The sequence below is a fragment of the Apteryx rowi genome, unplaced genomic scaffold (genome assembly GCF_003343035.1).
Source record: "Apteryx rowi isolate R43461 unplaced genomic scaffold, aptRow1 scaffold_518, whole genome shotgun sequence".
NCBI classification, from domain to species: Eukaryota; Metazoa; Chordata; class Aves; order Apterygiformes; family Apterygidae; genus Apteryx; species Apteryx rowi.
In genome coordinates, this window is record NW_020450781.1 from 22,073 (window position 1) to 34,849 (window position 12,777).

General features: G+C 38.1%; 1 protein-coding gene across 1 annotated transcript in view; it reads left to right on the forward strand.

The window, feature by feature from the left end:
- Positions 1 to 12,777, forward strand: part of LOC112973035 (threonylcarbamoyladenosine tRNA methylthiotransferase-like) — a gene marked incomplete at its 5' end in the record, with an annotated part of 322,440 nt that overhangs the window by 21,311 nt on the left and 288,352 nt on the right. The window contains one exon of the mRNA XM_026080384.1: positions 4,033 to 4,129. Coding sequence (XP_025936169.1) covers positions 4,033 to 4,129 — 97 coding nt within the window. The remainder of the gene's footprint in view (positions 1 to 4,032; positions 4,130 to 12,777) is intronic.

Genomic DNA, 12,777 nt, shown 5'->3' on the forward strand with positions numbered 1-12,777 from the left:
TCTAGACACAAACTTCCTGTTAATTTATGGCCTCACAGCTTTCTAAAATGCTTGGTAAGAGGTGTTCTGTTTTTTTGTGTAATAGCAGGTCATGAGAATGACATGAGTAAACTATATGGTGCATTGCACAATTTTATTTAACAACATGCATGTTAACTTGAAAGTAGCCATGTTTGTGCAGGTACAGTAATGAGTGTGTGTGTGTGACTGTGTTTTATAGAAATAGTTCATTGACACAAAAATGTCTTTGGTAGAGTCAGTTGCCATCTCCCTAGGTAGGATTTAGTTTGAATTACTTCCTTTCCAGTTTCTTTTCAGATAACAAAGATACTTCCTGTTGTCTTTTATCACTGGAAATTGTTTCTCCTATTATTATTTGATGAATATTTTATAACTACCATCAGTGAAAAAACTTAATGGGTTCACTGCAAAGCACTTTTTTCCCTAATCTATTCCTTTTGCTGAAATTTCCCCTCTCACTTCTGCTCTTACTTGTATTTGACTGGTACTTCGTACTATTGCAGCAAGCTGCCATCTACTCGTTATTCATCATCTTCATTATTTAATTTTACCAGCAATGGATTTTGAGGGAGAAAAGGTGGAGTTTGGTTTTTATTTGATTCTGTATTCATGACGTTTCTAGTTTGTGTTGTGTAGAAGTAAGTTCTGTAACTTTATTAGTGGCCCAGAGATGATGGCATTAGCGCTTTCATTCATAAGGTACAAGGAAGCGTAGTACTTGGTTTCACATATCTGGTATTAGAGCAACAGTTTGGAGATGACTTGTTTCATGCTGAACAGTACGTAGTTTGCCAATTTTGCTCCCTGCAGAACAGGCTGCCTTTAATTTCAGATATCTGCCGTGCATTCCTGTGTGTCTAGGATATGTTGATAAGTACCAATGATGGCTCTCTGAAAGCTAAGAATCACTTGCTTAGGAGTTCACGGCCTGTAAAATTGCAGTAGACAACCCTGCTTAAGGGGAGGGAGCAGGGAAGCAGTAATGATTTGGCTTCTCTTATCTGTTCTCTCTGCAAAGAGGAAGTTAGCAATTACTTCTGATGTCACAGTTCTGCCATCCATTGAACTTAGCTCATCCTCTCTGCTCTTCTCTTTCTTTTTTTTTTTTTGTTGCTTTACCTATGTTTGAACCTCAAGGAGAAGTCCCCAATTCTTCTTCTTTTTTTTTTTTTTTTTGAATACGGCGACCACCGAGATAAACACCTGTCCACAACACGACGAAAAGCCAATTTCAATGATAATGAGTTTCTTCATCATCATAATAAAGCATATTCTACCTGAACCCGAGCTACCATGAATCATATCCAGCAGGGCTGTTGCGTCTACAGTAATGATATAACAACCAGTTGTGGGGAGCTTTTGGCAGGCATGGGGAACACTTCTTTATTCTTATCACCTTATTGAACAGATCTTTTTGGAGGTTGGTTTTTTTTTATATTTTAATAAGTGCTACATATGCAGTGTATATGATCTTGCTACTGATTTTTGTACAAAGTCCTTCTGTATGGAGTACTTCTTTTTTTTCTTTTTTCCCTCCCTGCCCATTATTTAGGAAGGAAGTAGCTTGAAGAATTCTTTTCTTTAAAAGAGAATTGCTCTAATTAAATTTCTTTTCAGATGTATATCTTGCAAGTCATTTTAGAAAGGAGTATATTTTGAGAAAAGGTGTTCTGATACAATTAAAGAGAAAGTTCAAGGTAAGGTTCATGCAATTGAAAAATATAAAGGAGGATGTATTTATTCACAGCACTGTTAGCTTACATGAGGTGGTATTCTCATTACTATTTGTATTTTGAAGGATAAAAGCTTTTCTAATACAGTTGCTGTGCTAACTAGGTTTCTGAAGAATAATTTTTATAGGCTTTTGTTAATTTGAGCAGGGCTCATTAAACAATATTAAAAGGAGGTAACAATATAATACTGTAGTGCATATTTTCAGAAGCGGTTTCTTGAAAAATGAGGCAAAAAAAAATTTTTCCTTACAACAGTTTTTCATTTATGGTGGGTTTCATGGACTGTACACTGTATTATGGATGCTAATAAAAATTAACTATGATTGAATATTTAGATCCGACATTTCTGCTTAGTTACTCTTTAAAGCAAAAAATCTCAGTGTACAAAATTCTTTATTCTGTAGAGACCTGTACAACATTAAAAAAGTTAAATGAAGCCAATACTTATTATGAAGAATATTCAGTTTAACTTTTTTTCCCGTAGCTCCAGTTATAGTCCCAGAAGATCTGACAAAATGTTAAAGCTATGAAATACCATTAAAATGCCATTTAATGTGTCAAGGGAAACTTTGTTTATTTTTTTCTCAGATAAAAAGACTTTAATAAAAGCTTTTTCCTCTGTAGTTTTTGCAGGTTTTCAAGTAGATGGAGAAGGCTGTTGCTTGCAGCAGATTATACCAGATGCACAGTTGCCTAGGGATGTGTGCTTTGTTTGCTGGAGACAGGTCTTACCGTCTTACCTTGAGGCATTAAGCTGAGTCTGTTAGACAATGTAGGTAGTGATTTTTATGCTTTGAGTTAGTGGAGTGTCACATGGCAGTGTGATAATTTTAGTAGATACATAAAATAGATTTTCTAACTTGGGTATGGAGAAATAGGTGACCTCTACTGTAATTTTGCAAAAACCTTAAGTATTTACCACTGAAAGAAAAGAAGGATTGCTGATTTTACAAATGTGTTGCTGGTTTCATTCCTTGTTTAAGAAATATGCTAAATTAGCATTTCATCATAGTTCTTTATTCATAGCAATTTTATTAAGGAAGAGATTAAAGGATTTGCCTGTATATTGTATACCTTAGCCTGCAATAGAGGACCAGTGAGGCTCTGTAGGATAAACGCCTGAAGACTTCCTGAAATTCCCACCAGAAGACGACTGAAAATTTTATGGAGATACTTAGTGCATTTATGTTAGATAGGATGTAATGAGCATAATGCATTTTCCTGTTACTTCGTACTTGCCTGTGTATAGGATATTTAATCTGTTCCTTCGAAATACCTCATGCTTAGAGCAGTAGCCAGCACAAGATATTTGGGAAGATGGCCTGTGATCTCCTTTAATGTTACGATTCCTGTGTTATTTGAAAGACAAATCAGATTGTCCTTTAATTTCAGCTGTAATTTATAAACGAATTTCTCCATTTCATCATTACAAAGTGAAAATTCTGAGTGAATAGGGGAACCACTTGTGGTACTCAACAGGTTTTACAAATTTTCCTTCATTAAATTTGCATCTGCTGGAGACTTCTGTATTATTCGGTGCAGCATCCTTGTTGTGCATGTTGAACATCACTTTCTCTAATGCATTCAGCTTGGAGGCAGCTCAAGCAAACCAAAGAGTGTACAATTGTATAAACAATTGTGTGTTTCAGATAAGAGAACCTTTCTGAAGATACCCTGTGACTATCCTACTCTAACATAACAGCGAACACTTCAGGAAGCTATGTATTGCGGGGAAAAAAAGAGATTTACAAGGTTCCAGTTTGACAGAAGTCTGCCAGGAGGTTGTGATTTAGCGGGCAACTATGAAAGGCAGTTCTTAGAGCAATCCATATCATGTGAGACCGATCAAATCTACTAAAATTGTTCAGTCCTTTTCTTTATTATTCTGCATGTTTAGTGTAGTAATTGATTGGTTTAATATGTTAATGGTTGATCTTCAAAATTAAATGAACATTAACAGGTTTTGCATCCCTTTTTTGATTATTTTTAGTACCATTTTGTACGCAGGTGATAACTTTTGTTCAGTACTTCCTGTAGTTTCAGGATTCAGGGATGGCTTAATATTCAGTATTAAATTTAAAGTGAGTCAAAGTATTGCTAAGGAAATGAACGGTATTAACTATTTAATCTTAATGTTAGTGTTATAGTATCAAAGCTAAGGAATTAGGTAAGTTAGGTAAGTTAATATTCACATAAATATTTATCTACTAAAGGCAAACAGTTCAAGCTTATTAATAAAATAATAAATATTAACACAGTCTTTTTTTTTTTTTTTTAGGAAAGCCCAAGAAGGTAACAAGAAGGTGGTTCTAGCAGGCTGCGTTCCGCAAGCCCAACCTCGTCAGGACTATCTGAAAGGCCTTAGTATTATAGGGGTATGTATCTTGATCAATTGGAAAGCTCTGTAATGTTTGGAAACAGGATCTTGGGTTCAGGGAAAAATACCGTGCTCAGAAATCAGAAGTTTTCATAAAGTTTTCAATGTCAATAGGTAGGCTTTGCTGCCTTTCTCTTGGAAGAAGCAGTGGATAGTTTGATACTTTTGTTAGTCTTGTGTTACACTGCACTTAAAGCCTTCTTGTGTCCATGGAGATTTGCTTTGGCTGTGGGGTGAGGGGGAAGGAATGGGATACTGGGACAGATCTGAGTTTCAGTGCTCTGTGTAGCCTGAAGGGGAGGGGGCGAAGATATCCATTACCACACTCTTTAATATATCACAGTTAATTTACATTAAGACAAAGGAATACATGCTTTGTTAAATTTGGTGAAAAAAACATAAAAGACTGGAGCATATAAATTACACAGATACAACTGAGGGCTTATTTTTTACTTCACGCTATTAAGCAGAATGGCAAATGAGGATGATTATTTTGTTGAAATTTGAGGCAGCCTGAAGAGTTAATTTGTCTGAAAGTGAACTGTTAAACAGTTACCAAGCTTCACCTTGAGTGTAACCAGAGAGCTTTTGGCATAATTCAGCTAGTAAAGTGCTTTCAGGATCCTTTGGGATGAAATAATACTGTATAACTGAATCAGCTTGGTAAAATTGAAACGAAAATCTGGGACACATTGTCCCAGCATAAGCTAACAAGGATTCTTCATCGTTTAAGCTTTTACGTTGAAACCAGATGAATTTGTAAAAGGCATGTTTTTGTTGAAACACTTGCTGGATTCGGTGTGTGAATCACAGGGTGAAGTTGTCCTGTATTATGCAAATCGGAGCAGGTGACCGTACAGCATCTTTCTGGCATTAAAAACGTAGAAAAGTCAACATGTTTTTACTGCAGTGTGATGAATTAAGATCAAAACTAAGATTTTAAAGGCACAACAACAAAAAAACTCTGAAGCTTTTATTGTGTTTAGAAGAATTGCATACATGATGCAGTTGAACAAAGTAATTTAGAAGTGAAGTCATACTTTGTTTGGAATTAGGTAGAAGATGGCTTCATTAGCTGATGTATTCGAATTCTTTGTAAAGATAGGCTCTGTGCTATTTAGTAGCCTGTCTAATTACTGCTGACACTCAGAATGTTTTGTCTTCCCCCAAAACTCTTTTTTCCTCAATTGTGATTCTCAGCTACATGTTAATGCTATAAGTTAACTCAGTGCTCATAAATGATGTTCAGGGGCTGTAAAATGCCACATTATTCTGTGTAGACAACAATGCATTGTAAGCTACAATTTGGTGGAAGAAACAAACTTTCCATTACATTACATAGTCTTATTTTACACAAATATATGAGAGGGAATTTTGCTGCTCTGTAATCTCTAAGACTCCAACTAACTAAGTGCAACTTAATTGACATGGCAGGATAGGAAAAAAAAGAAATAAATGGTGAATGAATTTCCTCGTGGCTCAGAAGAACATAGGTATGTGAGCTGTAATTGTTCAATATAATGAGTATAAAGATATCTTAGACATATGAAGACAGAGGTAGAAAGTATATTACATGGTTATCCTTTGACTATGACTGTGATTTGATGTTTCATTCTTGGAGAGTCCAACTTCAGAAACTTGGGGAACCCAAAGTTTGTTTGTTCCCCCACCCCGCCACATTCTCCTTTTAGGTAATACATGCTTATGTGAAAATTAACCTCTTTTCTTCATCTTAATTTTGGTACCTGGAATCAGTGATTAATGAAAATATTGCAGTTTTGAGTTTTTAACTGCCAGATTTCTGTTTAGCATTTAATAAGACCATTAATGCAGTGTTCCAAGTACTGAGATTTGGACTTGAAAACATTGAAACATTTATCTTCCTGATAAACATACTGTCTGCTAACTGTCATTTTTATGATTATAAAATTTACTGTGCTTTAGGTAAAGGATGTTTAGGCTCAAAAAGGTCTTGATCTTTAGGCGTAACCATTAACAAAAGCAAAGCTAGGAGCAAATATTGCCTGCATTTCCAGTTTGTGTATATAAGATTTTCTTCTTGTTTTACAAAGAGTGTGTGTGAGGGGATTGACTATTTTTAAAGAAGAGTTAATATCTTACTGCTCTTAAAATATTTTTGAAAAGCAGTTTTGACAGAGCTGGGAAAGAGGAAATGTTCTGTTGGCAGCTGGATACTGATTAAGCTCTAAAATTGTAAACATTAAGACAACAGTTGTGGAAATCTTGCTTTACTGCCAGGTTGGTCTCATTTTTTGTTTCAGCTAACAGATGGTTGATTTATTGTTGATTATGTAAGCTGTGCTTTTTTGCTTTTTTTTTTTTTTTTTTTTGAACAGTGTTGTCTGAGAATGTGGTTATTTACTATTGCTAACGATTATAACTCCTTTGGGATGGCTTTATAAAGACAAACTGTGTCAGAGTGCTCTTGCTCATCTGGATATGACAAAGGAGGAAGTTGCAATGTAACCACCAGTGAAATTCTAGTAACTGAGGGCTTGTTTTGATCTGTATTTGGAAAAGGCAATACTGAACTTGCATTGTTGGATTTGGGAGAAGGGAAAGAAGGGCAACTTCATATCTCTGAAATAGAGACTTGTCATTTGTGATCCTGCTGTGCTTTTCTGTTTCTTTAAAGCTATTACCACCTTTTTAAAAACAATATAGGTTGGGAAAAGGAAACACGCTGTGTATGAAGTAAGCCATAACACCACACAGCAAAGATAAAGGAACTGTTTCCAGGGAAGGGGGAAGTTCTTGGCAGGAGTAAACTCGGAGCATGTGGAATTTAGCTACTGCTTAGCTGGGAGGTTAGAGCTGCTAGTTCCAGAAGGGGAAGCTAACCAAGGAGGGCCAAGGGATGTACCTGATGGTGAAATCCAGGTTCTGCTGCTTCTGTTCTCATCCTTCCTCCTTCTCCTCCTTCCACATAACAAACCCTGCCAACCCTCATCGCACTAGTGCTTGCTAGCAGTCCTACAGGGTAATGAGCGGGAGCTAGAATACATGAGATGGGAGCCTGTCCTTGCAGGGTTTGAAACAGAATATTTTGAAGATCTGTATAGTTTCAGAAACATTTTAGGTGTATTATAAAGCTGCATATTTTCTTTTTCTGGGCTTCAGTTTAATTTGTGGTAAAGAAGGCCCCTTGTTATACAGGTGGAAAGATGCAAGCAGTAGTTAGAATTTTTCTGCATGTGTCAGTCAAACACTACAGTTTTGATAGAATATGAAGTGTACACAAAACATGTCGTGGTGCATAATACAGATTCACAGCCATTTACACCCAGGTGGTTTCCATAGCTTACTCCTTTTCGTTTTTGAGCAGAGCACCCATTTCAAACTCAAGTGCACATGGTATTGCAAAGAGAAATATCAACATCCATAGTTAGAGCTGTCCCTCACTTTTCATTTTAAGTTGCTGAAAAGAAGGCTATATATCTTTGTCTAGACTGATTGTTTTGGGGGGGGGGCAGGGGATGGAGAGGCAGGAGAAAGGAAGGGAGGGAAAAAAGGGAATGAAAGGTTTAATAAATAGGTTAAATTCAGGGATTCCTCAACGGGTGTAGGTAGCTGTAGTATTTTCTAATTCTGAGTTGCATACAGAGGGCAACCAGACCTGGTCCCAGTGATATGTTGAGTGGTTGCAGTGGGATGAGGTGTTTTGTTTCTTTGACAGTTGTCTAGGGTTTTAAGATATTTGGTGTCTGAGTGTTGCTACATGTGGGAGCCCTGACCCATTTGCTAAGGGTCCACAGATCCTAGATGCCTCACAGTCAGGTGCACCTGTACATTGAAGTCCTCAGACCTACTGGACACAAGTGTAATATATCACTATGCGTACTAGAAGCAGGGGGACTAATGCACTTATGTATCCTGTTAAAGACATACAATAGCTCTGCAGATGCATGAATCCCCTAGCTTCCTGAATAAGAATGTCAACTCTAAATCCTGCTTCCTTCCCCATCTTTCCCAAAGACCTGGCATCATAGCCCAGTTGTCTTCTTCCTTCTGCCATAGGCCCATTCATTTTCAAAGGCAAGGGTTTCACCCCATTCTCTTGTCTACACAAAGTGTATCCAGTTTCACCAATCCCTTAATCCCATTTCTGTTGCCACACACACATTCAGAATGTGCAGCTCTGATTTGCTGCAGGCTCTTTGAACCTGAAGCGGCTGCTTCCTGGAGAAACATACTACAGTCACGTAAATTTCTGTGCAGGGGCTCCTTGTATTCCCTGTAGCTCCTAATAACGCTTTTCTGTACCTGGTCTACTCTAAGACAAGCTTAGATACTTTTTATTTTTAAATATCTACTTTGAAATTCTGGAATGTGATTTGTGGAAGCGTTGAACACTCCCAATAGCAACGCACTTCACTACCAGCACTGCTATAAGATGGATAGCTTGGTATAAAATGCTAAGTACATTTTAAAAAAAGGATTAGGCACTTGGCTTCTCAAGTTGCACAAAAACTGGTATAGACTTTAAATTTAATGTGCCTCAGTTCTCTATTTGTAAAGCTCTACTCAGTGAATTGTTTTAACAGACCTATTGTGAATGAAAATCAGAGTAATCCTACCAAAAGGCCAAATTCATGTACATTCCTACTGTAACAGTGTCCTAAATCAGGATAATATGTTGTATTATGTTTTTGATGTCATTTAAAGCTGTTCAGGTCATAGAATTTCAATGACATTTATAAAACAGAAATAATGATACTTACCTACCTTGAAGTGTTTGTAAGGCTAAACTACATCAATGATTGCAAACCTCTCTGTTGCCCTTAAAAACTAGAGTGTTGTATAAATACTAATGTCCAATGTATATTTCATGGAGGACAAAGTTGATGGAATTTTGTATTGAATGGTTTGAAATGGCAGGACTTCTCAGAGGGCTTGCTGAAAGCCTAGGGAGCAGATGCAGACTGTCCTTTTGTAACTTATGGCCAAGAAATTGGTCAGTTCTAGCTCAGTTCTAGTTCAATCAGTGCTATGCAACTGGTTGGCTTTGGCTTTTACCTTGCTGTTATTATTTATTCAGGTGTGATACTTGAGCCTGGGAGGTCAGGAAGGGATTGCATTTAAGCACCAGCTTTCAAACTGGAAATTTGGTGTGTAAATAGAAACTGTTCCTTTCTACAGCAGTTACATCTTGTCCTATGAATCAAAAGGGATAAGAATTACCTTGGATTAATATTGTATTTAAACTGTGTCAAAGTGGTAATAATAACCAACTTTTCACATGTTTTTCTGGGGTAGTCTCCTTCCCTTTAACGTCTCTGTGCAGTCTTCTCTCAAGACACCTTCTTAAATCAGGATTTTGTCCATTACCATGGTCAATATTATTCTAATTCAGCAAAGGTTTTAAACACAGATGTTATCCCACTGAAGTAAAAGCATCTGGTCACATGCCTTTGAAAAGTTGCATGTAAAGGCCTGGATTTATGCTGCTGAACTGAGGTGTTGTAATTCAAGAGCCTGTGTTGCTCGACTCCCTTTATGGTCAATGAAGATAGTTATCTCAAAGATAATTCAGATTTTAGAAGGTTTGATCTGGCTTTAGAAGTTGTGTATCTCCCTTTTACTGACTTTAGAGGGAGGAGAGGTTGAGCAGGCTTTTAACATCTGACATCCAACTGAGATGCCTAAACGAGGTGGGATGAAACAGAATTGGTGAACTGGATTTGAAATCTTTACCTAAGATTGTTTTATCTATGTAGCAACTGATTTATTTCTTATGTCCATGAATGAAAATTAAAGATAGGTAGTTTTTTTCCCTAGATGAGGAAAAAAGATTGTTTTACTTCAAGTAGTTACATATATGTACCTTCGCAGTTGAGGTATTCGCAAGCAGCTAAGTCCACACAGCTTTTGTTTCAATAGCAGCCTCCAGCTGTGCAGGCAAACTATTGCCCCTTTGCTATATTCCAGGTGCCTTGCCCTCAAGTTCTCTCAGCTAGGAGTCTCCCTGGCTTGGATTTTTTGTTTTGCAGGTTTTTTCATTCTCAGACTTCTAAATCTTCAATACTTCTAGTCTTTTCTCTCTTCTAATGCCATTGAGTCCATCACTGGCTTCAAGAACTTTTGCTGATAGTCACTTGCCAGTGTTTGAGCTTTCTCATTACTTATGTCATCCCAGAGAAATTTGTATCTCTAGGACATTCAGTAGCAGTGCCAGAGGAAGGGTCATTGGTGCAAATTCCAGGCGTATTTTCTAGTGAGAGTTGTAAGCTGTCCTATCAAAATCAGGAAAAGCTTTAATGAATTCTGTCTTCAGATCTTCCATGGTAGAAAAAAATTTTCTTTCCATGCAGAAGGGAAGCAGGCTCTGATGACAAACTGCATTTGCTTCAGGGGAAGACCCTGAGAAGATCATTTGTAAAGAGGTCATAGCTGCCATTTCTAACTAGCTGTGGTAACTTTATCAATACTTGTGAGAGTTGAGACTCATCAGAGCATGAAACCACAAATTTGTTGACCAAAAGGCAGTTGCTGATGGCAAATGTCAGAAATCTCATACTTTGTCTCTGATTCTGATTGTTGCTGATTCTGCTGGGTTAATCCCCGTGCCTATGGGAAAAGCAAGATTCTTCAGCCTGGTGATGTGCAACCTTTGCAACCGTTTTCAAGAAATGACACATCAGACTCAGTAATTATTCTTTAACCTTGTGATTTGGAGGCATCAAATAGTGTAATGTAAATGTGCATTCCATACTCACAGGTTGATGTATAGCTACGCTGAGAATATAAAGCTAATTTGAGACAAACTGCTTATTTGAACATCAAGATGCTTTCCAGCTCCTACAGTAGTTGTTTCTTTTATCACCTGATAGGCACTCTCTTCTGAAATAGAGAAACTTCAAGTTACAACACAAGGAGATATTTTTCTAATGGAATTGAAATGCTCACTTTGTAGGATTTAATCCCCTTCAAATGGGATGGGAATAGAGTCATTGTGTAACAGGCAGTGGCATAATTCCAAAAAGCAGGAGCACCTCAACAACTGGCAAAGGACAAGATGCCTCTGGTGTAAATATGCTTCCTGCAGCTGACTCCATCTAAAATTATCTCTGGGCTGTGTTAAGAGGAGAGAAAACTCATACCTTTTCTTTCATCATGTGGGCTGCCAGGAAGCCTTATGCATTCCCACCTCTTGCAATACATAGTTGAGCCAGCCCTTTAATGCCTTCAATGGTTCAGTTTGAGCCAAACAGCCTTTCTGTGATGCCTTAGATGCCCCCTTAGCAGACTCCATTAAAAGATAGTGTGTTTCTTCAGAAAATATTGGACGTTCATGAATTGCTTGTTTCACAGCCTCCCTCTGTTTTCTTAGCCACCTTCTATTTTCTTATCATGGCTGCAACCACAGAGAGAAGCATGAGAAGCACAGGCTTCTCCTTCAGAAAAGACCATTAGGGCATTGTATATCTTCACTAAAAAGAGTTAATTACTAGCTTTTTCTGAAGTATAGCGCTTCTCGTTGTCCATCTTTGGTTGCATGGGACGTCTGCTCCTATTGCTTCAGAAGGAGATTGGCTCAAATCTCTTGACCCGCAAAAAACACTTCTGTCCATACTTCAATGGATACATAGAACTATTATACCATTATTTCACTGTGAATCAGGACTAAGTCTACTACAAGTTTCTACCATTTTGTCTTCCCATAAGTCAACAGAATTTTCACAGAGGTCTTGGCACTTCCCCAAAGAGACACTTGGAAAGAACTTACTCTTACCTTTATGCTAAGTTCATACATATGCTTTCCTAGATAGTTTCTGAAGTGTTCTGAGGCTCTCTGAGTCCCATGGAGTGCAAAAATCTCAGAGTAAATATGCAGCTTCTCACTTAACTACCCTAAAACATTCAGAGTTTACAGGAACTCTGTTAGAGGTTTTCTTTCTTCCAGAGTTTCGTATGTGCAAAAGAGTTTCAGGATGCTAGTTTTGCTTCTGAGACAGCTCAGGTCATGTCTGAGCACTGGGAAGAACTTGCGTGACCATCCTCACATGCATGCCTGTCTGCACTCACCAATCACCTAGTGTGAGACTGCAGACATAACACATTACAAGCATGTCTATGGGCTGTTTACATCTAGCAGTCATCTGTTGAATGTGATAATGACACTACAAAGGGAACTGGGGGGCTTTCTCTGCTGATGACAAATGACAGTGCGTGTATCTGTATACTCTTCCTGCTCCTGTGGCTTTTGTAACTGGGGCTCAGGCAGAGATCTCAGTGCTCGTGTCTCCCAGGGGGATGCTGGGCTGCCCTGGGGGTCCAGTGGGGCAAAATGCAAGTGACTTGCACTTGCATGTGCAGGGGTGACGTATGGCTTCAGCCCTAGCACAGATCACCTAATGCCTCCCTTGTGCTTATATGAGAGGGATCTCTGAGTAGTACTTATGCCTAGCAGTGATCCCAGCAAGAAGGTTTGTAAAGTTTTTTCCTGGTCTTTGCTTCAACTTTGCTGTAACTCTGTCCTTGTCCCTTGCTTCTCCAGCCATTTTCTGCTTTGGTTATCTGCTTCAGCCCTACCTCAGCACCTTGGGCCCTGCTTCTGCTTCTGTCCTGTATCAGTCTCAGTCCAGATTTCTGCATCAGCCCTGATTAGATTCTTTTTTTTTTTTT